Genomic DNA, 27,497 nt, shown 5'->3' with positions numbered 1-27,497 from the left:
TTCACCCTCCACCGACCTTCCACGGAAACTAACTTGACCTGGCCCATCATTTCCGGTTCCTCGCTGTAGTTTGTAATGCGAGCTGAACCTTGTTCCGGCGTAATAACATGCGCTAATTGAGATGGATCTCTGCGGACCCTGCGAAAGAATTAAAAACCGCGATGCCAGGCCTCTGGTTTCCGGAGAGATTAAAGCGAGGGAAAGCAAGTCGCACAGTTTCAGGATTGGTGATCGATCTGTGGGTAGAAATGGAATGACACGAACGACACGAACACTTTTTTATGGTAATAGGTGAAATTGGAAAGAATTACAAATATTATTGGTATATTATAATTCAGTTCTGACATGTTCTAGGAATGTATGTATGATAATACATTTTCATTAATAACATTGTAATAATTTATCGATAATATCATTAATAATATCAATAATATATTTTATGGCATTTTTTCTCTGGTATGTAAGAGGTATTTTTCTTGGATATGTAACATAGATTTCCTGTGTACTTTTAGAAAAATTCTTGAGGAAAATGATTAATATGAAGATGTAAAGCGATAAAGATAGTCAAAAATTACTATGATCGATGGACTTATTAAAAGTGGTAATATTTAATAGCTAGTTTATGTCGTACATAAGCCACCAAAACTAAAATAAAGCTAGTTTATATGTCTTCGTGTTTTTGTATAAGAGCTTTTATAATTAAAACACCTTTTATAACAGCTAATAGCAGATGTATACTAGCTTATGTGAACAGGTTACATTTGTCAGTTTTATGAAGTACATTGGGGTTCAGGTAACCTTTCTAGGATGAACATTACTTTTTTTAATTTCAGCATCTTAGCTTATTATACGTATCTAAATGTAAAAGTCCCATTGTTTTTTTTAAATTAAAGTCTTACATATAATTTAGGGGAAGAGTCAATAGATTTTAATTTCTGTCATATTCATTAGTAAAACTACTGTCTGACAAATTAAGCTGCTGAAATCGTTGACAGGTTTCTCCACCCTACGTTTTACTTTCGGAAATGACTGTCACTCACAATAAAAAACGACTCACATGGAACTCTGGTATATTATCTACGATAGCGTGTGAGTCATGTGATGAACAATAACATAATAAATATAGCCTGAAAGATTGCACGTTTTTCTCAGACTTGAATGTTTTCTTATATAATTATTTAAAAGAGAAGGTGCAATTTTTTACAAATATAAAAAAACCAATTAAACTGTTTATAGATGGCAAGATTCATGATGCATTTTGTTTCAAATTCAAGGGTGACGAATACACGAGATTCAATATTTTACAATAAAAAATGAAACTGGATTCCAGAAAAAAGTTTCCAAATTTCGTATACAAAAGCTTCATTGTGCAAGTACACCGTAAGTATATCGTTATTCATAAAAAGAAATTATCTGAAAATTTATTTGTTATCGTTATTTACATATTTACAATGCGTATAAAGACATAAAAATTACCACGAGAAAACGTAATACATCTTATAACCTTTATAGCTGGTATATTACGCATGGTTCGTCAATCGCTGAATAATTTATAACACTACCTTTCGCAGAAACATGATATTGGTACACGCTCGATGACTAAATCTTACCATCAAAGCAATTATGATAACGACAAGATAGGCCGATAGACGGAAGGATGAGATAACTAAATTTATTGCAAAACTCAATCTCGGAAGAACATACAGATCGATACTGAAACCTCAATACTACTCGTACATATTGTGTACATATAACTTCCTCAAATTCCTAAAAGTCTACATTGCCCGAATTATAACACCACTGCATCAAAATATAACTACAATAACATCTCTTTACTTCACGATTATTCTTCTTGCGTATTTTCCATTATATAATTATTTTCGCCTTTGTCATGACTTTAAGTTTAATTTATATCACCACCACATCCTTCCCTTTCACATTTCACACATTCAGCATTAAAAACTGTCAACAGGTCTTTACCGAAATTTCAACTCACCTCTCGAACCATCCTGTCTTCGTCCGCGATATTAATCACACTGCACATAACACGTAGGAGAAACGCGATATCTTATCCAAACGAGTGACAGTTGGTCACGACGCGTTCGACGCACGATCGTTGATGGAAACGCACGAGATAGTTCCATTCGGCGATGACGGAGGCGAGAAAATGGAGTTGCGGGTTTACGCGTTAAACGATATTCGGTCGATGACCTTACGTTTTCGTTTCTGACTCGCAAACGCGTGAACGATTAAAATCTGGCAGCTAGCACACTTTTTTTTTTAACAGGCATTTAACCTTCGTGTCGCGGCACGAATATCATCGCGACGATTGTACTCGGAATATCGTTGTATACCATAGTCCCATGTATTCCTCGAATCCCTTTGTGACCAAGAATTTCTAAGTTTTACAACGTTCTCGAAGAAAGTAGCGATATAGTGGCAAAAGAAAATGAGCGACACTTCGTCTTATCGAACGTCATTTTTTCAGCTTAACGTAATAAATGTAAATGTATCGAGTTCCGAGCACGACACTACCGGTTGCACGATAACAAAGACGCAACCACTCCGACAGAGTTGAAAAACACATAGATTAGTCGAAGATAAAAGTCTGTATTTACTACTTTCTCGACGGTTACTCGATTTTAATCTCAACTGTGTTTCACTCCCTCTTTTACCATTATCGATTCGCTAATCGACCTTGGGTTTCTCTTTCTTCTCGTTTTCTTCTTTTTTTCTCCTTGATTCGTTCGATAGTAAACGGATCGTTGGAAAATAGGTTATTTCAGGCTGGAAAACTTTCTCAGTGGAGATCGAGAAGGAGTTACGAGTTGTTTGGGAAAGCAAAGAAGTTTCCCAGTACCGAGTGGACACGATTACTCGGTGGAAAAGGAATAAGGAGGGCCGGGAAAATGGACTGGGTTGATTGCTAAAAATTACGCCGCGCACGCCTCCATCTGTACACTCGGGATAAGCGAGTCGATCTAGCGTGAGATTGCATCTTCTTGTTAGAATTTGCAACAGCTGTCCTCCCCTGGCATTCAGCAACTGCTCTGGCTATCTGTACGAATACCGACTCAACTACTCGGCCCTTCTTTCTTCTCCCCTCACCTTACTCCCCATTCCTATACACTTCCGGTCAGTACAAAAAGAGACGTTTGAAAGAGATCAAACTTCTTTGAGAACGTGTTTCTTATTTCGATGATATACAATACTAGTAGGTACTGTACAGTATATGTTGATTTTCGAGAACAAGTACGCTGTATGTTACATCGATTAACGTAATTTATGTCCTTTACAAGGCTGTTTTAAGGATAATTGAAGGATGCTTTAGAATTGCTTCAAGAATATTTCAAGCGTGTTTGAAAGAATGTTTCAAGGTTTCTTTAAAATTGGTTCAGGATGATTTCACTGATATTCTTCGAACGACGGTTCTATCTAGTCTTTATATCCTTCTGTTTCTGACTATATTAAACACATATTTCCGTGTACTACTTGATCTACCTTACCTAAAAACCTAAGGACAATTAACCTAAGTGTTAACAAACTGATTAAATCGATCAATTCACAAACTCCTTTAAAAAGTACGTTTCAGGAAATTTTGTGGTTTCAAAGATATGTAACAAAAGCCTACATTACAAGAAATGTTCATAAAGTTGACAGTGTCAAAAAACAAGATGCAAAAGACTCGGTCTCGACGGAAACGATTCATCGATCACGTATAGTGTGCAGCACCGGCGTTTCTCCATTCAAAACAATTTCTTCCTCCAAGCGAAAGGGGAATGGAGACGTGTATTCAAGATGATCGTGACAAATGGAACGGTCGGTGCAACCCGGTGACGCCCTGCAAAAAGAAATAAATTTCTCCGGCGGGCAAGTGACGTTTGCGTCATAAATGATGTACGATCGAGAACGGAGCCGCTGTTTATTTAACTGCAGTTTCACCCCACGTTACTTCCTCCGTTGACATTGAATCCGGTCGAATGCTCGCGTGGCACTGATTTTCGCGACGTCGAGCGGAATGACGCGTGATGTTACGCTTTTCACTGACAACTGTTTGCCCGGACGAATCCTGCTATCCGAAACATTTCGCATAGCGGTTGATAATTGCACGCTCTCGCGGTTACTACACGGTCACATTTTTGGCCACGATAACGACAAAGTTGTCGCGCGGTTCGTCTCTCGTTGGTTATCTCTCGTCTCGTCTCGATATTTGTATACATTTAGAGTGTTTCTGCAATCATGATGCAATGGAAAACGAAGAGTGACGTATCATGAAAAGATTAGTTATACGCGCGTGATAAAGTTTTTGAGTCATATGAGACCTTGATTGAGAAAAGAATTACTTCCAGTCAAACGAAACTTCACTTTTCAATTTCTTCAAAAAGAAACCTTATTTTTATGGAAAATAGTTGCAAAAGTTCGACTTAGATGTACAATTTCGATTTTTAATAGGTTTCTAATTTGCTTTGGTACGAAACATACGTTAGAATCGAGTTGAGGCTATTACTGTTTGAGATGAATTGGAAAACACGTCATTGTCATGCAAATGAGTTCACCCAAAGAGGTGTCCAAGTTTTATCCACGAAGAGTGATTTACAACTGGTATTCCTCAGAACAGGGTCGTTACGGAACATACAAAACTTTTTACGATACTGCAAGTACTCCCATTTCCATTGTTAAACTAGTCTTTTAGCGATCTTTTTTCAAAACTATACGAAGTGCGTAATATACAGTACAGTACTATCACGCAGAAGTAATATACAGCGTCGTATGAATAAACTATGAGACGAAATAGATTGACACTTTCCTTTCTTCCTCGCGTTTTGTATTTTAGAATAAAGGTTGAATTAGTACTGTAGAGATTAGAACGATGAAAGGATGGAAATTGTTACACTAATTTATACATTCACTGCCGATTGAATTTGTTAATTGATACTTGTACCTTGTATTTGACTAAAAAATTACCATAGATGCTTTCCCAAAATTTTGAATTTACGTTGCACGACATAAAATCAAGTGCTGATTCCAATTCAAGACACGCACTGAACGTACTGAACGCTTCAATCAACCATCTCATCACCCATGTAACACTTAACACCACCAATCAATATAAAAAAAAAAATTGTACCAAACTGTTTCCACTTATGTATCAGCCGATCCTCAACTTTTGAACGTCGGTGTAGGTACCCTCGTTTCACCGAATGAAGATTTACTCGAGCAAACGTGACATTTCGACGCGACGCGGCGTGGAGTTATATCTCTCGAGAGTGTCTCGAGGACCGAGATTCATACTGTACAAAACGGTCTAGGTATGATAAACAAAAGTATCAGTGACGTTTCGCGTAGTCGACGTGTTGAATTTCCAGTGCAATCTGTCGGCGAAGGTGCGTTCGAATATGCATTATTGAACGAGAACGAAGAACTCGCATCGCGTCGTTGGGATACTCGTTCTATCTCGACAATCATGACAAAAAGGTCACGGCTCCGTGATTCTATGTTTCATATACATCGATACATACGTCAATCGGTGCGGGAATTTCACATGAGATTTACGCGAAAGAAAAATAAGAAAGCGACAGGAATTTTCGACATGCATCATTGTTGCGTATAAATATTTTATTGTTACACGGCCTCGTTCCTAGTCGTTGAATTGAATTACACTTTTACGAGTTTATAGCAGCCGGTGCCTATAAAATTGCCTTGTAGTTTAGCAGCCTTTTCAGCTTGATCCGTGGAGCGAGTACATATATACTGGAAGGAGGAAAAATATCGGTCGATGTTTCAGCCAGCAAATCCAGTCTGGCCGTTAACCCGAAGAAAATGTAATTTCGAACAAAAGAAAGCGCAGAGGGTGAAAGCCACGCTGCGCCGGAGATAACTATTACCGGTTGCGCTAAGGGTTCGTAAAGAATTTAATGTGCGCGCTGCTTGCCGGAAAAGTGGAAGAGCTTTTCTTCGAGCCGTTTCGAAGGACTAAAATAAAAACTTCATCCTTTATTTTTAAAGCCCTTTTAGAGTTTCAGGGAACCAGAGTTTTAGAGCATCGTTCGTCACCGGATTAACTTTCCGCCTTGGCACTTCAAATTGGCGTAAAGACCGACTTATGAACGCAGAAACAAAACGGACATATTACTAACGTATGTTCTTTCCCAATTATCATCTGACTTATATATATATATATGTGAAAGCGGGTTTTATTATAGATAGGATTCGATTGCACAACGAATTCGATAGCGTAAAACGAGGAAGGATTTCGCGGAGATCGTATGATGTATTTGACCTGATTTACGAATGATACCTATCTTTATGTTCCAATAATTCTTGTGGAACCCGAGCTTTCCTAGATTGATTTCCACGGAAACGTATTTGCAGTAACTGGCATCGTATAACGAACGGAACCGTGTCGAAGAACGACGAGAATCTATCTATATAAACTCAAAATCTCTGACCTATAAAAAACTTTTACCATTTCAGATCCAAAATTAACTTCTAGTACGTTAAATCTACAAAGTTTACTACTTTTCTGGAATAGTACTCTTCCCTTTTCTTGCTCGAGGAACCGTTCGTGTTGTACATTCTACAATTATGAAATACATAGCGTTCCCAAAATTTTGACCATTGACGAAGGTATATGTTCGTAGTATAGCAAAGTTACTTATAGCAAAGTCTATATTCTAAGTTACATTTTATAGTTATATTCTAAGTTACTTATAGCAAAGTCTATATTCTAAGTCAACGTACGATACCGAACGATAACGTATCGCTGAAATTCGCGCAATGTAGCCAATCTTCGGACCACTTATCCCAATTCTATCGGTAACTGCCGCCGAAACGTAGTCAGCAGGTTTGGTGGCAGTGAAATGAAACGAATTGCGATCGATACCAGCACGTAGGGGCACGTAATCGCTATTAGCTGCGGCTATCAACTAACCACGATGTGGATGATCTGTAGCAGTACGAAATAATCGCAATTAACTCCAGCTATCGGCTGGCTGTAAGGTCGATATATGTACAGCACCAGGACGGAATAATCACGATTAACGAGCTCCATCAGCTGGCCATTATGTCGATTTCACATAGTCGTATATTTTTCAAGGGAAACTCGCGGACCCATTTACCCACTGACGTATTTCCGCGCGGGTGTATTCCAGTTTCGTTTCAACCATGTTGCTACGTATGAAAAGGGGTCTAAAACAGGGTCACTGGATATTCCCTTTCAGTCCTAGCTACATTCTCTATTTCGTGATCAACGCGTCAGTGCACCTCGTTTTCTCTTTTATTCTCCTGATTCTTTACTCTTTTTCTGCTTATCACTTAATCGTCTGATTTTTGCGTACTGTATCTTTGATGTCTGAAATTCAAGAGAGATTCATGTAAATGGTCGAAGATATCTGCCGCAACACATTTTATATTTTCGTTGTTATTACGAATAATATATTTACTAAAATTAAACAGCGAACGGTAGAAAATATATATTTCTTTTGAAGAAATGCAAAAAGTTTTGAAGTTTCGTTAAAAAATTCCTTTTCGTTTTATTCGCGACATTTCAATTGCAATCTTGTTCGGTCAATCTACGCTATCGAATTGCGTGTCTTTAAAATTGTGGTTCTGAAATTCCAAGATTTCGTTGAACATTTTCTTACCGCTGTATCTTTCACTATTTGAATTCCACGATTCTATGAAATTTAAACGTATTGAAGCATTTACGGTGCTATGATAAACTATTTCCTGGTTTTTAATGGGTTGATTTGAAACGATTAAACGAAACCCTTTTAGAAGAAAAAAACTGAGATCGATGTGAATCAATACCAAAACTTTTTCGCAATATTAAAGTACTAAAACTCTAAATCATTCAAGAAAAAGCTTCTTCTCTACATCCACTCTGTACATCCTACAGGGAGGGCATTATTACGCGTTTGGCCAAGTCAGTAAATAACGTTCACGGACTGTGCGTCATTGTGGCCGTAGCTCTGCACACTCTATTCGATGCATCCAATTTTCACTGATGACGACCAACTCTGCTTTACTTGGACGCGGTCTATGCCCGACAGAAACCGCATCCTTTGCGTTCGCGCAACAGCATTGACAGAATAATACGCAAACCCCATACGATAGGGCGGAAGGAGGCATTCGTTGCAGGTGAAATTTACGGCATTGGGATTGAATAAATGGGCAACGTGGCAAACGTGTGCCTTTAGGATCAGCAGATGCGTTATCGGTCATACGTTCGCCACCGATGTATGAGCACGACGGGATTGTAATCAACATAACGGGGAAATAAACGTGCACGTGGGATGTTCGCCGTATCCACAAGTCACCCACTGACACCCGTTAGCGTTTCTCCAGGTTTCGCAATCACATTGTTGCGTTTTGAACGCAGCCGTGTGCAGGCACGAGTGCAAATGGCGCGTCCTCCACTCTGTGGCCAAAGGATCATCTGATATTCTAATGCTATTTTCAACAGTTCAAATATCATACACTGATGCATCAAAGCAGCATCTATGTGAAACAAGCTTCAATTTTATCAAATGGAATTGCGATTAGGATTTCTTTGATTTTTTGGATTTCGTGATTTGACAATCGCGTGTAATTATGTAATAACAATAACAATTAATTTTAATGCCGTATTTTGATTGTTTTAATACATCTGGAAATTATTACGAATTATTATGATCACGAAAATTTGATACTTTAGTGATAGCGGTTTGAAGTTTGATAGATTTGAAAATTTGATGAAGATAAGAAGCGTAGCATGAAGAAATGTAGAACCCAATAAAGAAGCGCTGTACTGAAAAATAAGGATACACGCAAATACATTTTATACGTATTTGATCTGCTTGTTGGAAGCATTATGCTGAAAACAAAATTGATAATTCGATGTTTAAATTCATCAAGATAAAACCAACCAATTTCACAATTATTTCAATCGATATTCAATTGCGATTAAAAGGATAGCAAATGAGTAACTCCTTGATCGTCTTGACGCGCAGGTAATAATCTGAGCAGGTTCGTTCTTCTCCCGTAAATTTAAATTTCACCTCTAGTATCGGTCTGCTAGGGTACGGTAGTATCGATTCGCACTAAAAATACAAGTATCGTTCCCGTGGGACGCTGGAGCTCAACGATAGCCCCAATATAATTCCACTTTCTGGTAATTCCGTCATTCGTTATACGTTTCCATTTTGCGTTGAAATCGTGCCGTGATGGTCGTGGCACACAGTTATGAATCTGAATCCAAGTGCGAAAGAGAACACGCAGCGGTGCACCGCAACTTGCCCAGTAATTCTGGTCGTGTCGTAGCCACGTTTGTGCCTATACCAAGTAATGTAATCAACCCTTAACAGTCCACTTCTTTCCTTATTCCTTACACTGGTACCATTTTGTTTCATTGGCAACCGTTTCGTTTTAAAAAAATACAGTAGAACTCCGTTAATCTGAACTCATCGGCGAACAAACAGCTTATATTGTACAATTTAAGTTCATATAATAGAAGCTTATCAACTTTCCACATTATCTTTTATGCTTCTTCTGAGGTAAACGTAAAGGATTAGTCACTTTGTCGCATAATCACCGTAGGAAAAGTAATATGTGTATCGCGACACAAACTGATTGGATTTGGTAATTGAGTTTGAAAATTTAAAATTTAAAATTTCGTAGGTTAATTTTTGTAGGGTGGCTGGCTAGTCGTGTAGGATGGCCGAATTAATCGAAAAATTATACGGTTACCAAGGGAAGGAATTAATTAAAATGGTTCATCAAGTTTATTGGGAAAGAAAGTATAGTCCGCGTTGATTACGCGCTAAATGGACTCGTTAACTTAATAGCAGTTATTTCTATTGCTCTTTGGTACAAATTCGCTACTAAAGAAGTAAAAAGGAAATTCCATTTATTTCTTGAGAATAAATCATTTCGTGGGCGTTTGCTATATTTTAATTGCAATCTATATTTTAATAATTGTAGATCGTAATTTTGTACGATCGTATATTACGGTGACGAACGAATGAAAATATTATAGATAATAAAAAAAACATACGTCGCCTATTATGTCATATGTGGTCACGAATCAAATTATAAAACATTTCAACTGTTCTTCAGTTAAAAAAATATAACTCTCATAATTATAATGGTAACACACCTTTCTCAAGACTACAGTACAGTTACAGTATTCTGACAAATGGAATATCTGATGACCGAAATGCACATTCTCATAAGAATTTATATATTTAACTGTTCTGACGCACTCATAACGACAGTTCGTCAGGCCACGTATCTATTGTAACCCTGGCCTAATCCACCAGTCAACGCACGAAACAGCGTCAAAGAGCAAAGAAGCATGATATCGACCCGAATATAAATCCACACATGTTCCGACAACATCAACAAGCAGAATTCAATTTTACAGAGGGTTAGAACAGATTTACTCACGTCTGTGAAGATTTTCTTGGCGGCGCGTCTGTGCCTCGTCACTTGGTCCGTGGATCGATCGTCGGCGCATCAATATGTCGCTCCTGATCGCTGACTCGAAGATTCCTCGTCGACGTAAGTGGCGGCAATCCCCGCAGACGCGTGACACTAAAACACCAAAGACGAATGGTCCTCTATTAGATGAGTTCGCGGTGGACAGGTTGACGATGCGATCGATATCGATAGGTTCCATAGCAGCCACGTGCAACATCACGTTCGCGTTTTCGCGTTGAGCTGTCGCCGCGAGCATAGATATTATTAAATTCCTGATACGCGCGACTCGTCGCGCGCGCAGTCCACCGAACGATAATTAACGCTGGCTATGCATTTTTCATGACACTTTTAATTGCAACGCTGTATCATGTGGCCGCTTTAATCAGGCCGAACTAATTTTCCCGCGGCCATCGTTCGAGACTTCGGCGAAACTTGTCGACCATTGCAGAGGCCATTGCGTTGCATGATTAAAAAGTTTTGCACCTGACCACGAAACGAACCGTGGGGACCCTTTTAATTTGGATTTAAGGCGCGCGCGGGACGAACCAGTCAGCTTTATTCGCGCCGACCGTGAAATTGTCGAGAGACAGGGAGCCGCGCCTTTTCGGGTTCGGATAGAGCTCCGAAATTGCGGGAAACTGGCTCGTCGAGCGTGATTTCGCTCGTTCGTTTCGTTCCGTTGGTGAATGGCAACCCGGTTGAAACACGAGAGCGATATTGCGAAAGAAGTTGAATGGGCTGTTAGGTAAATTGCAAGTACACTGGCGAGGACCAGTGGCAATTGGCGGATTTATTGGGAAATTCCGACGTTAGGTGTTAGCGCAATTTTAATTTGGTAGGTCTAGGGAATGTTTGCTTAATTCAAATTGTTCTATCCAGAGGAATGTTTTATTATCTCAATCATCGTATAATATTTATACTGTGATTTCGTTTAATTATTTTAATTATTTTCGTATAATTATTAAATAGAGCTCTACTGATGTGCCTGTAATGAAATTTTGAATGTATCAACTTCGGCGCAAAGAATAATAGACAATTGTAGCAAAAGTTATATGGAACAAAGGGACTTTTTGACAAACCTGGAACTGTCAGTTGCAAAAGCGGCCAACAACTGCTATGTTATTAGCTGTCGCGCGAGTGTGGCAACCTGGTTGAAATAGTCACGAAGCACAAAGGCTAGGGCAGATAGATGTAACAAAAGAGAATATGGGGTCAATCGGGCAGCGACTGTGAGTAAATCGATACACACAGGAAAATGAACGAAAGCTGACGATAAAAGGAAGATTGATTTACGACGGTTTATCATTGGCTTAGATGAATGGAAAGCAGTCCATCAATTCTGTCGCTGCAGGAAAAAAATGCGCGAATCAGTCGGACGTTATAGCATTGCGGGTGAATGTAATTTCATGAGTGCAATTTACATGGATACGGAGAAAATTTTAATGACAGGATGTACATTGTTTCTGCAGTTGCAATAAGAATTTTACGAAATTATCTGTCAGATTCAGAACACAAAATAGGCAAAAATTATACTATGTACCTATATTTTATTTATTAGAAAAATAAGTGTTTATATTTTTCAATATTGTGTTTCACAGAATGAACATTTCTGGAGTAGCCATATGACAGTACTACTAAATGATACGAAATTTAATATACTTGGACTTAATTACTTAATTTGTCATGTACAAATAGTATTTTCCATATTTACTATAATTCGAAGAATTTTGAATGCAGAAAAAAGAATTGTCAAATTACGAATCCAAACACCAGCTGTTACACACTAAAATCTTTTTTAGTAAATATAGTGGAACACATACATAGGAAACTCCAGCAATAACAAAATCTAAAATCACGTGTAACTTTAAAATATCTAGACACCTATAAAAAAAAAAACCACGATGCAATCGCCACGTAGTACATCTTCATTCGAATCTTACTGCACGTTCATGGAAACGTACGTGAGATTGTATGGTCGTAACCGCGCTTCCTAAGTGAATGGCGCGTTTTCGGTTTTCTTCTGGTTCTTTGCAGCGCTTTGAATCCGCCGGCGGTTTCCATAGCCACACGATATAAGGCAGGAAGAATCGACGAAATGCGTCGATGTCTGTGGAAGAAACGAGAAGCAGAGTAAGGAGCTCGAAGAGAGAGAACGAAGGGTTCGGTAGTCTGTGGTTGGTCGAAATCCAACATACCCGATGACAAGAGATGAGGGTAAGGTTAGATGGAACTGTACTTATGTGTACGCGAAACCGTAGTTACGAGACTGTGTATAAGCACGGCGCGGTTGTTATCTAAACGCGCGCGAGGCATATAGGGGCGAGCTTTAAAAGAGGTGGTTCATTGGCGTCGCGAAGGTGACAACACACACAAACATGCGCACGCGCGCGTATATATATGTATATATAAGTATAACTGCGACTATAGAAGGGACATAGTGGACCAACAGTGTGTTCGTAAGTTATGTATCGCGTTCTTTGGAATACAACCCTTTTTCTAAGCGGCATCACTCTCATCCCTCGACACCTTTTACGCAAACCCTTCTATTCCTCCACTCTTCTTGCTTTCTGGCTCGAGCTATCTTACTCTTTCTCTGATTGTGTGCTGATGCGAGTGCGGAAAGGCTTGTGGACGACCGCGTCACGAGAACAATGGAATAGTACGAGACAATCGACTATTCATGCGGGCCAACTTTGAATGAAAATATCTCTGTTCGTCGCTAAATTAGTCTGAATTGCGGCGATGCCAATTATTAACGGGCCACAGTGCTAGTAGTTATGCATCGTGTTTTGCTTTAGGTTGAGATGCTTGAGAAATTATTCGGGAAATTGTTTATAAGTCGATTTGTATTAATTTGTAACTTGATTATTGTCCGAATATATTTATGATATTAAATTTTGTCATTATTTGGTTTGTCGTTTATTGTGAAAAAATGTGTGCTTTAAATGTATAAAATTTACGTTTCTACTAATTACAATAAGCGTTTTAATATATTAAAAAGGAATCAATTCAATAACGCTACTAGTGAAAAAAATTTATACAACGATAATCTTTGAAACATCATGATTTTTAAATATTAATATAAGTTAAATCATTTTATTTTTTTGATAAACTTACAGTCGAAGGCATATTCGAATATTCATGGATATTTTATCATTCTCTTAACACAATTACATTATTCGTACTTTTAATATTACATAAATGAGCTTGCAATAATTTGCAATTTTTTACGTCAGAAAGTTTAATATAAACGCTATCAGGGACTCCGGGGAGTCAAAAAGTTTGTGAAGCGCCACGAGAACCATTATAATTAGCGGTTAAAGCTAGTTAATTTCAAATGAACTTGTTCGAACTTTCTTAAACTTTCCTTTTTTGTCTTTGTTCATTATTTTTTACGCGTTGCAATTTCTCTACAATGAAATTTGCACGATCTTACTAATATTTCACATGTTGCCTATCTATCACGAACGATATTCATCTTTAGAAACGTATAAAGTAGTATTTAACTAATTGCATAACATTACACCCACAAGACTTCCTCATTCTTTCATTTCTCATTCCTCTATAGTAAAACTAATTTCCAAGATTTTAAAGACATCTTATAAATATTTTACCAATTCCAAGTCACTCAATTCCAGATTCTCACTGAATTCTTAAATCACTTTTAAAACGCTACGCAAAATTTTGCAGAAAGATATATCAGAACAAACTTTTATCTGCGAAGTTCAAATAAAACCAACGATATTACAATACAGTTGTCATACTCGTTATGTAGGAATTCACATTTGCTTATAGACGTCGAGATACTGATTAGATTATACTAAATTATAAGAAAGTTAATAACCGATATTCGATACACCGAAATTGAGATTTGTCTATAGTCTACGAGATCAAAACATAGATTAAATTAAATTATAAAAAACAGAGAGACAGGCAGGACTTTGCCCCAATATTCCACATGAACGATAATCTTAACTAATTGCATGACCAACGATAACCAACCGCTTTGTCTTCGGTGTAACGTGAAGTAAGATACAACCTGGCACAACAAGGTTCAAGGCCATCTGTTATCTAGCGAGCCGTTATCGAGCATCGGGAAGCACCGCTATTGAACTGCAATGTACGACCGCAAGAAGCAACACGGAGGTGCAAATTTGCCGGTCGTGCCTCCTGATTATCGGACAGAGGTATAGTTATCGTAACTCGAGCGCGTTCTACAACTCTAGAGTTAGAGAGCTCTGTTGGCTTTAAATGGTCATCGTACTTGTCACCGTTTTTACGTTCCTGCAGGTTTTCGATGGCAACTCAAGCTTAATGAGGCTGTCAGGCAAAAATTAAATAGAACACAAACAGAGTTGTAAACGAGATTATTACAGTTTCGTTAACGTCCTCTAGAACATGGAGGGTAAAGTTTTCTCCGATAAAATGTACAATGGGAGCTTTTTAGTTAGTTCTTTACAGATATGGAATTTTTAAAGAATATATATTGTTTAAATATGTTAGATTAAATAATAATTTTTATTTTATGATCTATGATACTACTCGAGAGAATGAAACTGAAAAGAAATTAGGACTCTGATAGCTGTCATTTCTAGGGAAAACTTCGAAATTTCCAGCAAAATTCGAATCGATTTTGAGATACAATTGCAGAAATATTCAATTAAAAGTGGTTTTGCTCGAGCAAATAACAAGCAAGGGTTCACATTGTTATCGTAAAATCTTTGTTAAACACTGCCAGTCTTCTCACATGTTTGAGAATTTGCGAATTGAGATCAAGCCACAAACAATGAATTAACGAACTTGGATAGTTCGTTAGGAACAACTGCTGTTGTTGAAAGCTGGAGCACGTGCTCAGTCGAATTTTCATTGTAAAACGCTGATCCTGAAAATCGTAAATTGCAGCCGCGCCAAAGTACAGTGTACTAAGCTGTAGAACATATAAAACTAACTGTAAAACACATGCATACCTATTTCATATAAAACTCGTTTTGAACATATTTTGAATCTCAAAATTCTGGTATATCTACCAGACATTATTTTTCATGATAAAAATCCATTGAGAGCAGCAAGTTTATTAAATCACTCCATCCGTACATTTTTAACTTCGAAAAAATGGGTTTGTTTTTCCTTTCTGTATCTTCGTCTATGTACTTCTCCAATGGAAATGAAAAAATGGAAATTTCCGGGTAAAGATCAATTCGATGGTAATGAAAAGAGATCATAAAGAACGTAACGAGGAGCGTAGACGAGGATGAAAGAAGTTTCGAATGCAGACATAAGGAAAAGAACGTGCATGGAGGCAAGAACAATCAACAAAAGAAATCGGCCGAGTGACTATTAATTCAGCTTCAATGAGTTAGAAAAGTGGTCCTCCTACGGCGTAGACGCCGAAACTTTTCGAACAATTATTGGTCTTCCATGTTCTAGAGAATTCACGAGTCGCTGATCCTCGTTTTGACGTGGATAAAGTTTCATTTTTCATTTGTTGCTTCCATTGAAGAAGGATCGAAAAGTAATTAAGAATTATTCCATCTCGGCCTTTCATTCGTACGAGGAGGTTTTGTTTGCAAGAATGTGCGAATGTGTGGAAAATTTTCAATTTGCTTTAATTCCCGTTTAAGCCGAGTATTTCAGGATTCAGGCATGTTCCTTTTCTTGATTTTTTAACGTAGTAACATTTTTATGTTCTTATTTTTAAAAAATGGAGCGGTCTAATCGTGCAATTATTTCGATACTAAACTAAGTTAAGATTAAATATTTTGCTACAAATCGTTAAATACGCTTGTTTCAAAAATATAAATTGTTTCTTAATTTATAGTGTGTTATTTCTCAGAATCGAATGCGATGAGTTTACAATATCTCAACGAAACGTATCCCGTTTTATCTTCTCAGTACGCGAACTAAGCCGGAACACGTTTAAACCGCGAGATTACCGTGCAATAATTCAAAGGTATTTATTTCGCGATATATCAACGATAATCGTCAATATCACAATGGTTTCCCATCGGGAAATGAACAAAAGCGATAACACCTTCGACTATTTATCACAGAACAACATGGTCCAAGGTAATTCATTCTTTCGACAATCGATGTACCAGATCTTTCCGTTCGCAACATGTCTCGTAACTCAAAATTGAATAAACGCGTCACGTTCAATTTTGAACCGTGTTCCTCTTGCGTTTCTTCGTGAGATCCACAACCCTACAAATTCCTATTCCCCATTGTCATTTAGTAAGAAAAACTTTCGTTTCTAACGTTATATTAAAGTACTTCTACAAATTAAATACTTATTAATTAAATGCAGAAGTGCCCTACTACCTCCACAAAGAAACCTACCTAGTAACTAGACAACAAATAAATAACAAAAATAATCGACGCTAAATCTATCCCAACATCCTTATACACACAAGATACCACTCTGTTAAGATTAATGACACATAGTATAGCAAAATTGATTGCTACATTCTGCATCTACAACAATCTTCGAATTAAGTTGGCTGATACACAAGAACCGAGGAGAATGGCAGAACGGGCTGGAATAAATTCCAATACCGCGTGCTTAGAAGCGGCAAAGAAGCGGAATTTACTAGGGGTTAGCGTTATCTGACGATGCTAAAACTGCTGCTATGCGACAAAGAATTCCAAGCGTTTATATCTAAGAGTGAGCACATCGTTCGGCTATTCTTACGCTTATCTGTAATTCTCTATTTTTTTTTTAACCGTTTTTTTCTTATCCGAGTGTATACCCGATATTTCTCGACTGCTGATAGCAACGGTGGCCACGTTCACGATCTACGTTCGACTCTCTAGATACAACCCCCGATGGATCGACGAATCCTGTTTCCCTTTTTCACTCGTAATAAATGCCCTTGGCAGCAGTACCGTGTTAGGCATGACAGCAAACGCGTCACGGAAGCGGCCTGTATAAGGGCTTATCTCGGCTGTAACGCGATATACACGTTGGATTGCTTAATACCAGCAGCTGGCGTATACGCTTCTTTGAATACTCCTGCTCGAAAGGAATCGAGGGAAAAGCTCGCCCTGTTTTGTGGAGGAAACTTGTTGAATGAGACGATAACTGGATTTTACGGTTTCGTTAACAGATAGCGAAAGGTGCTCTTCATTATTCGGATTTTCCTAACTGTTTGTTTGGATTTTGTTAAAGGTTCGCAATCGCCTGGAATTGGAATGTTGTTTGTTTTGTGGGAGAAAAAATACTTTTTAATTAATTAGAATTTTTTACTTCAGTTAGTGAAAAAGACTAATTTCAATGTAATAATATGGTAGTAAAATAAGTAAAATAAAACTATAATTCTAAAAAATTAATACCATGCGCTTAGATTGTATGTTACACAATAATTAATATAAAAGGAAACGATTTCATTGATGAAGTTTCTTGCAAAATGTATTTAACTAAATTCTAAAATTTTGGAAAACATAAACAAACTATATGTGCGTTAATTTTCGAAATGCAACAAGAGAAATATCCGGGTATAAATTTCAATTCAATAATCTGCTTTAATATTAAATTTGACCTTGTTATTTACGTAAGAGAAATTATTTTTGGCTGTTTGGAATTTCAATTTATGCGCACGGATAATTTTGATTTGTCCAACCATAATTATTTTGAGCAGGAAATTTCCACGTGGATTAAATACTGAAATATCAATAATTAATAATGTAATATTCATGAAATTATTTAATAAATATTCTAACTGATTAAAGTACTCTTTCGATAATCAAATAATTTAAACACGAACATTGTTCCAACAATTCAAATACAGTAATCTATCGCCAGTTTTCTTGCTATAAATACAATTTCTTCGTTAAAATCACAGATCTTTCTTTCCTTAAGATCATATTTTGGCAAAAATAACAAATGAAAATATTGAAAACAGCGTTTCATACTACGGTCAACACAAACAGCTTGACATGCAATTTTCATCGAACAAATAACAAAAAAACATATTCAACTATGTATATGTAAATGGCGAACTATAATAAAAGCGTATACAACCGGGAACAATGGAAATCGATCCAATTATTTTCAATTATCATTGCCGTTACAATACCAAAACTCAACCAATTTTGCAACCATAGTGATATTTTAACTGCAATTTCCACAATTATTTTCCATCGCTCTCTCTCGATTTCCCATGAATCATTCCATATCCATGCACCGTATCCTGGCATCTATATATCCGCACCGAAAACCACAATATATCACGAGGCTCGCGTGCCACACTTCCACTTGCCGTGGTTCGCCGAGGTCGTTCGAGTATCGAACCGCGATAGTGGCCTGTTTCCCGCGGGTAGGATCTGTTTTAAGGTCAACAGTGGAAGAAGAGGAAGGACATGAACGATCAACGGGGCGAATCAGCGATACCGCCAGTGGATTTAACGCGAACTGGTTGGAACGAAGGTAGATTGTGTCCGGATAAAGATATCGGATTAAAGGCTAGCTACGGAACGAAATAACGAGTATAGGTGCTAGCGAGATTTTATGGAGGGTACTTGTTGCACGACGAGAGGGGAACGTTGTAAGTTGCGTGGAAGATAAGTAGGCATGAGGAGTTAGACGTTTCTCGTGCCATCGCATAGCCAGATAGCGACCAAGACGTTTGAACATGCGTGGATTATCTTGTTACTGTGAATCTAGTAGGTGAAAAGGCGATTTATGAAGTGAGAATTGGTGAAGAATCTGTTTTACCTATCAGATGTGCTGGCTCGCATAAGTATTTGAACATTTCAGGAAATTAACGTTATTATCGTAATAATCGTTTAATAAAATATTAGCTTCAGACAGTTAAACTTAGCGTGATTGTAATTTGTTTGCCGAACACGTAGTCATGCTGGAAGATAGCTTTTTGCGTTTTACGTAGTGCATGCTTATTGTATACTTGTAACGCAGTAATTATGTAAATCTGTACGAGCCTGAATTCAAAACACCATTAAGTATCCAACAATGGCACAATACTGCATGAGGAAAAAATAAAAGAAAGGGAATAAATTACTGGAATACTTTCGTCTTTAATAAGTGGGTTTATTAGGCTGTTTTAAACTGAAACACGCGAAAAAATTATGTCAAAACTGTTTCTAAGGAAATCGAGCGAATAACTTGCATAACGCGCATGCTTTATATCTGGTAAGCATCAGTTTTCGGAATTCAGACCGACGTGAGAATTGAAATAAAAGTTTATCGCTAGTACAATACATCGTACATTACAGATCACATTTGGAACTGTTTTTAAAATATTCAAATATGGTATCGTTCTGTTTTCGGAACCATCAACTTGCACACCTATTTTCTGTCTATGAAGCTTGAAACTCTAAAATTGTTCAGACAGCTCGGTATCAATTAGTTCTAGTCCGATTCTATTCTAATACAAGCCGAATTCCATCCGAATTTCAGTTCAATTCTGAACGGAACTCTGCTTCAGTCTAAGTCACTTGTAAGCTGTGTATCTTCAACCTCTATGTGCCAATGAAATACACAGCCGACTTGGACACTATTCTGAGTGATAACATTCGCGCAGGACTAATCCTCTAAGAGTATTATAGAAACAAGGTATCGAAATGTATATATAAATAATTACCATTGCAATTAATTCAAAATAGATTAAAATGAATTAAATCAAATTCCACGATATTATACATATACATAATATTTTATATAAATGTATATTGTCTAAGTGAAAACAAAATCTTTGATCGCAGGTTACGCAAGAAAAATTAGAAAGAAATCTCAAGGTTTCTAGTTAATTTTATCCCTCACGTAGAATTTGATCCACGTTAGCCAAGGTGGTGTTGAACGAAAGCAAGAGCGAAGGCAATATTTCAAGGGTTAAAGGGTCGGGGGCCGCGAAATCTTGCGTCGCTCAGGAACAAGACATTATGTAAAAATGGTTCGTATTCGTAGGATCCCTCCCGTTACAGGAAGACGAATGGCGTCGCTCGGCCAGAGCATTAATCTCGATTGATGCATGGAAAGTTTAGCAGGCAGTGTTCACGTGGAAATCGGATCGGTATCCGTATAAAACGCGGCTTTTTCACAGCTTTGAACGGTGTGTGGTGCCCTCCGTACGATTTTCCTTGTGGCGGTAATATATTTTTATCACGTTCGCAGACGCGGTTGCGCGCGCGTTTTCTTTCGCTCTCCTAAATCATTTTTTATGATCGCCGAGCAGAAGCGGAAAATTTGTCAGAACGGCTAGAGGTTCTTTAAATTTACCGAAAAGTCCAACCAAGAGACGGAGGACTCTCTCTTTCCCTTGAACTGCACACGACTCCCAGAGGATAGCGGACGCGACTTCTTGAAATGAAACTCTGACTGGTGCCTGGGATCAGTCGTAAATCGAGCCGACTATACAGACTCATAGGTGCAACGAAGATATATCAAAGTAAACCGATAAAATGGACAAAACAGCAGCACGCTACGAATGATGATACTGGATAGAACTGTAATTAGCTAATGATATTCTACATACGTGTACGTATGTAGACATTGAAATTCATATGTATATACACATGTAAATATTTATTCGATGTATAATGTAGACGACTGAAGGGAATGCGAAATAGGGCGGTCGAACCGAACGAAATTACGAGCAAGATTGACGTTACGTGACTTTGGCGCGATATCTTTGTCGAGACTGCTTGAAGATTAAGTTTACGAGGTTGAGACGTCTGGAATATAGCTATTTTTGAGCTGAGCTGCAAGCAACAAAGTTTGTGAATTACTGGATCAAGTTTATAGGTAGATGAGAAGTCATGTGCTTCGGTGGCTGTTTCATGTATCATAGAAGTTCCACGTACTCCGCCGGATACAAGCGTTTGTAAAGTGTTTAATGGGATTGGTCGAATTATAACTCTTGACTCAATTTCCGGACGATGTTTCTCGCGAGAAATTAAGAATAGATCGTACGAACTACCGACTGTTTAATCATATTGTATCTTCTATAGAATTATACGTAAATGCATTGCATTATGATTTAATTTGATATCTGTTCACCGTAACAGTCTGCAATCAAATGCAGTAGTTCAAAAAGAACCTCCACTGCGATGATCAAACTGCCCTATCGATCTGAATCTTCTTCCTTTTGTTTTATAGTTGTTGCACTCTATTATTAATTGTATAGATAAACGCTCGGCAACCTACAAGCATACATACGTTCTCTATCTTCAGTATATCAGAAAACAGTCGAAACACGCAATGAAATTGTAACAGAATGGCTCGTCTACAATATTGTAACTGTTCGGGGTAATGACCTATACTATACATCGCTATTGTAAATTATACTTTACAAGCAAGTTAAATTACAAATTTATTAACCTTCAGAAGTATCTTTTTATACCATCAATCACAACGAATCCAACGTTAAAGTCGATTATTTTTCATATTAAGAACTAAATTATATCATCGATCGCCGTATCCTTCAAAGGCGCAAGCGTTCAAAGAGTGCAATCTCTCCTCCGAATCCGACGAGGGTTGCACGCGAAACGCGACGCATTTTATTACATATAATAATAAGTTTCGCGTAATCGTTCGTACAGGCGCAGCTAACTGCCCCTAATCGTGATTCCAATGATTATTGTACTGAGAGATAGCGGCCCGACACACGCGCGCGCGCATTTTAGCTGAATTAATCGTACATGGCAATCTGCGATTACCGTTATTAAATTATGACCAGCCAGTCGCGTATTGATACCACCGATAGCTAAGCTACGACGAAATTAAACACATGGAAACGCGTTCCTTGTATTATATTTTATACCGTAAGCGCACGGGTTCCCGTTTATTTACTAATAATATTACGCATGCAGTAGCGGCGTGGTAGGTCGAAAACGTTTCCAAATCCGTGTAAAGCTGGGTCGAATAATGGACTTGGTTCGGTTCGGGAGGAAAGCTCATGTCCATGAATATTAAACCGCGCTGTGGAGCTTTATTTATAATGCTTTAATCTCGTCTTGACTATGGGATCAGCGATTCGTTTCGAGAACGATCGCATGCTACGAGACGATATAAAAGCACGTCGAGGCACACGTTTGCTCTACGTGTACGAGCACACATGGATTTAACAGACGCAATAATAACAACGACGACGAGCACAGAGAGAAGGTATCGTCGATTATGAAGGAACAACGTAGCGATTGCCTCGAACTCTCCACGATCGAATGGAATGCACGATAATTGGCCCGGCTTAATTGTGTACGTCGCGCGTGTTTGCCAACGTATGCCACTACTACAGCCGGACCACGAGGACTCAATCAGGGAGTACACAACCACGTATAAACCTATTCATTCTCGTGGCTACGCGCCACGTTCGTTGTTGTCCGTGAATACCGTACAAGGTTAACCACGGAGAACACACTGACCAGTGTTGAGAAATCAAATTCTCACGCGACTTCTTGTTGTTTCCGTGAAAGATCTGATCTAACAGGATGGATAGATCTTAATCAAAGACATAGTCGTACAATTAGATGTCGCAATATAGTCGATGGACCGGATCAACAAGTATTTTATCGGGTTTCACACACATTTCGGCTCAAACACATGCGTGTATATGTTTGCGTTAAATTTGGAGTTTGGTTTGAGTTGAGGTTAGATTAGATTTGAAATTCGGTTTGAAATAAGTTAGAGTCGGGTTTGGACCTATGCTGGACTCAGCTCTTGAATTAGATACGGACTGAGCCTGGGTTGCGAGTTAGATCAGGACTCAAATAGGCTTTGCTGCGTTAGGCCTACATTGAGGTATGTCTGGAATTATGTCTGAATCGAGATCCACAGCTCGAAACAAATTTGGCTTTAGGTTTAATATGGATTGAAATTTTAATCGTTTCAACGTTAAGTTATTATAGTTAAATTACTTTTATATTTCAATTGTTGAGAATTAATTTGAAATGATATATATTTTAAGCCGAAGTTTAGAGATTGCGAGAGTTATGTTAGAGTGATACAGTATTTAGTGGTGGTTATATATGTATAAACTAAATACGAGGTAAATTAGCATTTGACCGCATTAAATTTTGGTTAGGCCATTTGAAATTCGACATGCGTCAAACGCAAACGCACGCGTGTGTTTCGCACAGTTATACTTAATTTATATCAAATTCGGTTTGCGTTATGTTTAAATTAACCAGATCTCGTTAGTCGTTAAACGCGTATAAAACATAATTACAAGACGGCATAGCCTTACCTGAACTAACTACAATAATAGATCGTTGAAAATTTTCACTTATACTGAAATTACGTCCTTGTTCCACACGTACAACATCGGGAGCCCAAAATCGTTTAAAACCAACCCCGTGATCAATGAACAAACCACTGGAAATTCTTTCTTGCGTCAAAGTTGCATTCACGGCAAATCTAACCTAAACCGAGTTAGCCTAAAGTTAAAGTTAGGTTAGGGTTGATCCTTCAATTACACTGGCGCAGTTCGAACAAATCTTAGCTTCAACCAAGATCGACGATCAACAAGTGCACTCTCCAAGTTTCCCGTTATTTCTAAATTGAGATCTATCGAAAGATTGGAACGTTTGCAAGTTGGCGTTTTCTAGTGGAGCACATTGGCTTTGTGTTCCAGTTTTTTTTCTCGTTAAATGATAGATTACTGGCAGTAATAAAACAGTGTAGGTCATTTTATCGCTCGATTCAGGCGCGTCGAAAATGAATCGACGAAACACGCAAACCACGCTTTTTTGACTTCGATGTGACGCTCTTTTTGTTTCATGTATGCTTAGTGGAATTGAAATAGCGAGAAGCTAATATTGGTTAACTCTTGAAATTTGAAGCACAGAAAGAATAATTTAATATATATAGAATTTCAAATTCGTCAGAATAAAAACGGAGGTTTTCATATCTTTTCTTAGGCCACCACAAAATAAACTCGTTAATAACCATCAATTTGTACGTTGACTTGGTTACTGACGTCAGAACGTAGTATATTTTTGTCTCGATAAAGCCGTCCAGTAATGAAGGTAAAGATTGTTCGTGACATATTTCAACGGGAAAATTACGCGGGAGAAAAATAATAGACGATCGTTAATAAAAGTGTTGCGGACGTGTGATTAGCGGGTCACGTGCTCCTGTAATTAAACAGGCGGTTTCGAATAATATCGACGATAAAAGGTATACGTTTATTGTTTCGAGAACGCGACGAACTCGCGATGTCCTTTCAAAACGGTTCGAACGAACAAGAATTTATGTAACACTGTCTGGCTGATAATGATGTACGACTGATAAATCGCACGCTTTCTCCCATTTTGTACCGTTTGGGATATTGTTCGAAAAAAAAAAAAAGAAAAGAAGAAACGTGGATCCGATTTGTCGACGATAACAGAAACAAGGCAGTAACGTTACTATATCGAACGATCTCGAATCACTGAAAGCATTAACCCACGAGTTTCGCTCGCTTTTGTGCCTTTCGAGCGACGGTTCTATTCAATTAACAAATCCTCCCGATGCAATTATTGCTTCGCTAAATTCGTACGCGTGACACACCGGGCTTTGTTTGAAATTCTGGCAAACTGCTTAAATTATTCAAATTCCATGGTCGATTTGTTAACTATGCATTGGTGTAAGCGCGCGACACGATAATTCATTAGACCGTCACGAGGATTACGGACCATGATTAGTTTCGATTTTTAATAATTATATAGTAAATTGTTACATATCGTCGCGAGGCAATTGAAATTCTTACAAAACGTTTTGATGTGCATGTATAGATGAATGAATGTGTATTATGATGAAAGACATGTTTTATCATAAATATAACTTTCTAATGTATGTGTATGTACTTGCGAATGTGTAAGGAAGTACTATAAGACAACTTTTAATTATTCAACTAAGTGATTTACGCGCTCTCTAATTTTTTTCGATTTGAAATACATTTGATTAACTGTACAGCAGGCGTTCTATATGTGCATAACTAAATAAGTAGATACTAACAAAGCTAATTAAGGTTAAAGTCTCTGAACTAAATTTGGTTACACAGAATTAAACTGTTGGTCGGAGTTTTCTTTTCCTAAGGTACATTCTACGTTAGTTGCGTGTTATAATATTACGTGAGTATATAAAAAAGGACGTATGGAATGAATATGCATTAAACAGTTACTACGCTACCACAGTGACACCTTTGATTTATTAAGAGATTGTGGTCAACGTGTACTCTGATCAAAATTATTAACCTTCGGAATTAAAAAAAAGAAAAAAAGCAAACGAAATCGCTGTTACGATATAAATCGTACGTTTAATCGACTCTTAATAAGTGAAATAATATAACCATCGATCACGGATTTTGATCGATATCCGGATAGCATCGTTCCATGGGGATGTTTTAATGGTATTTGAGCAAATCCCGATAAGCTACGTTTCTCCGTATATTAGATCCGGAATTTCGTTCTGTTCCCCCTGCTCTGAATCTCATCGCGCGAAAATTGGAAAAGTTCAAAGCGGTCGTCAGCATTGACGCGCGTAAGGTTAGAAGAAAAGGAACCGAACCGTGGGACGGGAGAGGTTCAGACAGAGGCGAGAACAGGTTAGAACGAACGATCGACAGAACGAAAGAGAAAAAGACAGGGGAGGGAAAAGAAGAAAAAAATACGAGTGGAATGGAAAGAGAGAGGAATAGAGGAAAGAAAGAGAGAATTAAAAAGGGTCAGGGCAAAGGGGACGAGGAAAATGAGAAAAAGAAGAGAAAACGGGAGAAAGAGTCCCATTGTTCTTGCAGCCGAGGGCACTGTTCGATTTCACGGGGCATAGAGGCACCCGGTGAACGAATCAATTGTGTGAAAGTATGCAGCGAGCCAGTCGCTTAATATGGCGGTTTCACAGTGAATGCTGATACCCTGATGACTCTTATAAAGCGTCCTAACCTGAGGGCCCCTTAGCCCATAATCGTCTTCGCGAGAGAGACGGCGAAACGATTCTGCAGCAAGGAGTTCTTAGCGAATCGAATCTTCCGCTTCCACTGTGTCAGCTCTAAGTTGTTACTCGATCAAGTCGGTATAATTACGGTTCTCTCGACTGGGTGAATGCTTAGAGGTGATCGGTTACCAGAGTTGTCGGTGCTCCACCGAACACCTTTAGACTTCGCCTTTGGAAAGTAGCAGACAAGGTGAAGCTAACTACTTCTTCGATCACCATTATATACATATTATACGTGATATAATACGAATATATACCACGCTATGCTCTGATTACGTTTCAAGGTATTTTTATAAATAACCTGATAATTGAGAAAGATATTTTCATAGCAATTTGAAGCATTGAAAACATGATCGTTCATCGTGGCTGTTAGTCAGGGGACTTGCAATGGATAAAGCTTACAACGTGTAATCGTGACAAATACCAAGAGTTACTGTTAGGAGTCACTGTACTCTTTTTTTTTTGCTAGTACAGAGAATTGAAAAAGACATAAAAATCCTGCTTTTATGATCAGAAAAATATACCGAAAAGATGTGAAGCTTGATTATATTAAAAGATTACTTTACAGCATGTAATATAATCAACACGTTGCTAAAAGTTATCAGCGCAATATTAGTAGTCATTAAAAGTAATATTACATCGTAATAACTACTCTTCCGATACTAACATCAGCTAGCTGTAAGTTTCCTTTTAGAACCCATTATAATTTCCAGACAACTAATTGCAATCAAATAGCTAAACTTATTACATCATAGAAATAAGAACTTATTGAATCGTGAAACATAATATGATTCTCGTAATTAAAATGTTCGAAAAATGTCTTGTGTACTATTTAATTATTACACACAGAAAAAAAGAGAGACACAATACAAAACTAGATTCTCCACATTCATCTAGCTCGTCGACATCCTTAAATATCCCCAACACGTAATCAACCACTTTTCGTCCAGTACTGTTTTAACCACGTGCAGGCAGCTTCTTCTGTATCATCTTACAGCAGATTCGACGCCTTTTTCTCGAACTTTTTACCGCCTCAGCTGGCTTTAATGTCCCATAAGCAAGGATACAGCGCGACTCGTTGTTGTCTTGCAGAAGAAAGAAGAATCAGAATTCT

General features: G+C 37.9%; 1 protein-coding gene across 4 annotated transcripts in view; it reads right to left on the bottom strand.

Annotated features, from left to right (window-relative positions):
• Nucleotides 1–27,497, bottom strand: part of LOC100647898 — a 413,467-nt gene that overhangs the window by 66,852 nt on the left and 319,118 nt on the right. For all 4 annotated transcript variants that reach the window (XM_048406733.1, XM_048406735.1, XM_048406734.1 and 1 more), the window contains one exon: nucleotides 10,426–10,572. In XM_048406733.1, the coding sequence (XP_048262690.1) occupies nucleotides 10,426–10,495 (70 nt within the window). In that variant the 5' untranslated portion in view covers nucleotides 10,496–10,572. The remainder of the gene's footprint in view (nucleotides 1–10,425; nucleotides 10,573–27,497) is intronic.

The sequence above is a fragment of the Bombus terrestris genome, chromosome 6 (assembly GCF_910591885.1).
Source record: "Bombus terrestris chromosome 6, iyBomTerr1.2, whole genome shotgun sequence".
Lineage (NCBI taxonomy): Eukaryota > Metazoa > Arthropoda > Insecta > Hymenoptera > Apidae > Bombus > Bombus terrestris.
Note: the sequence above shows the minus strand (reverse complement) of the source record. Positions and strands in the feature narration are given on the sequence as shown.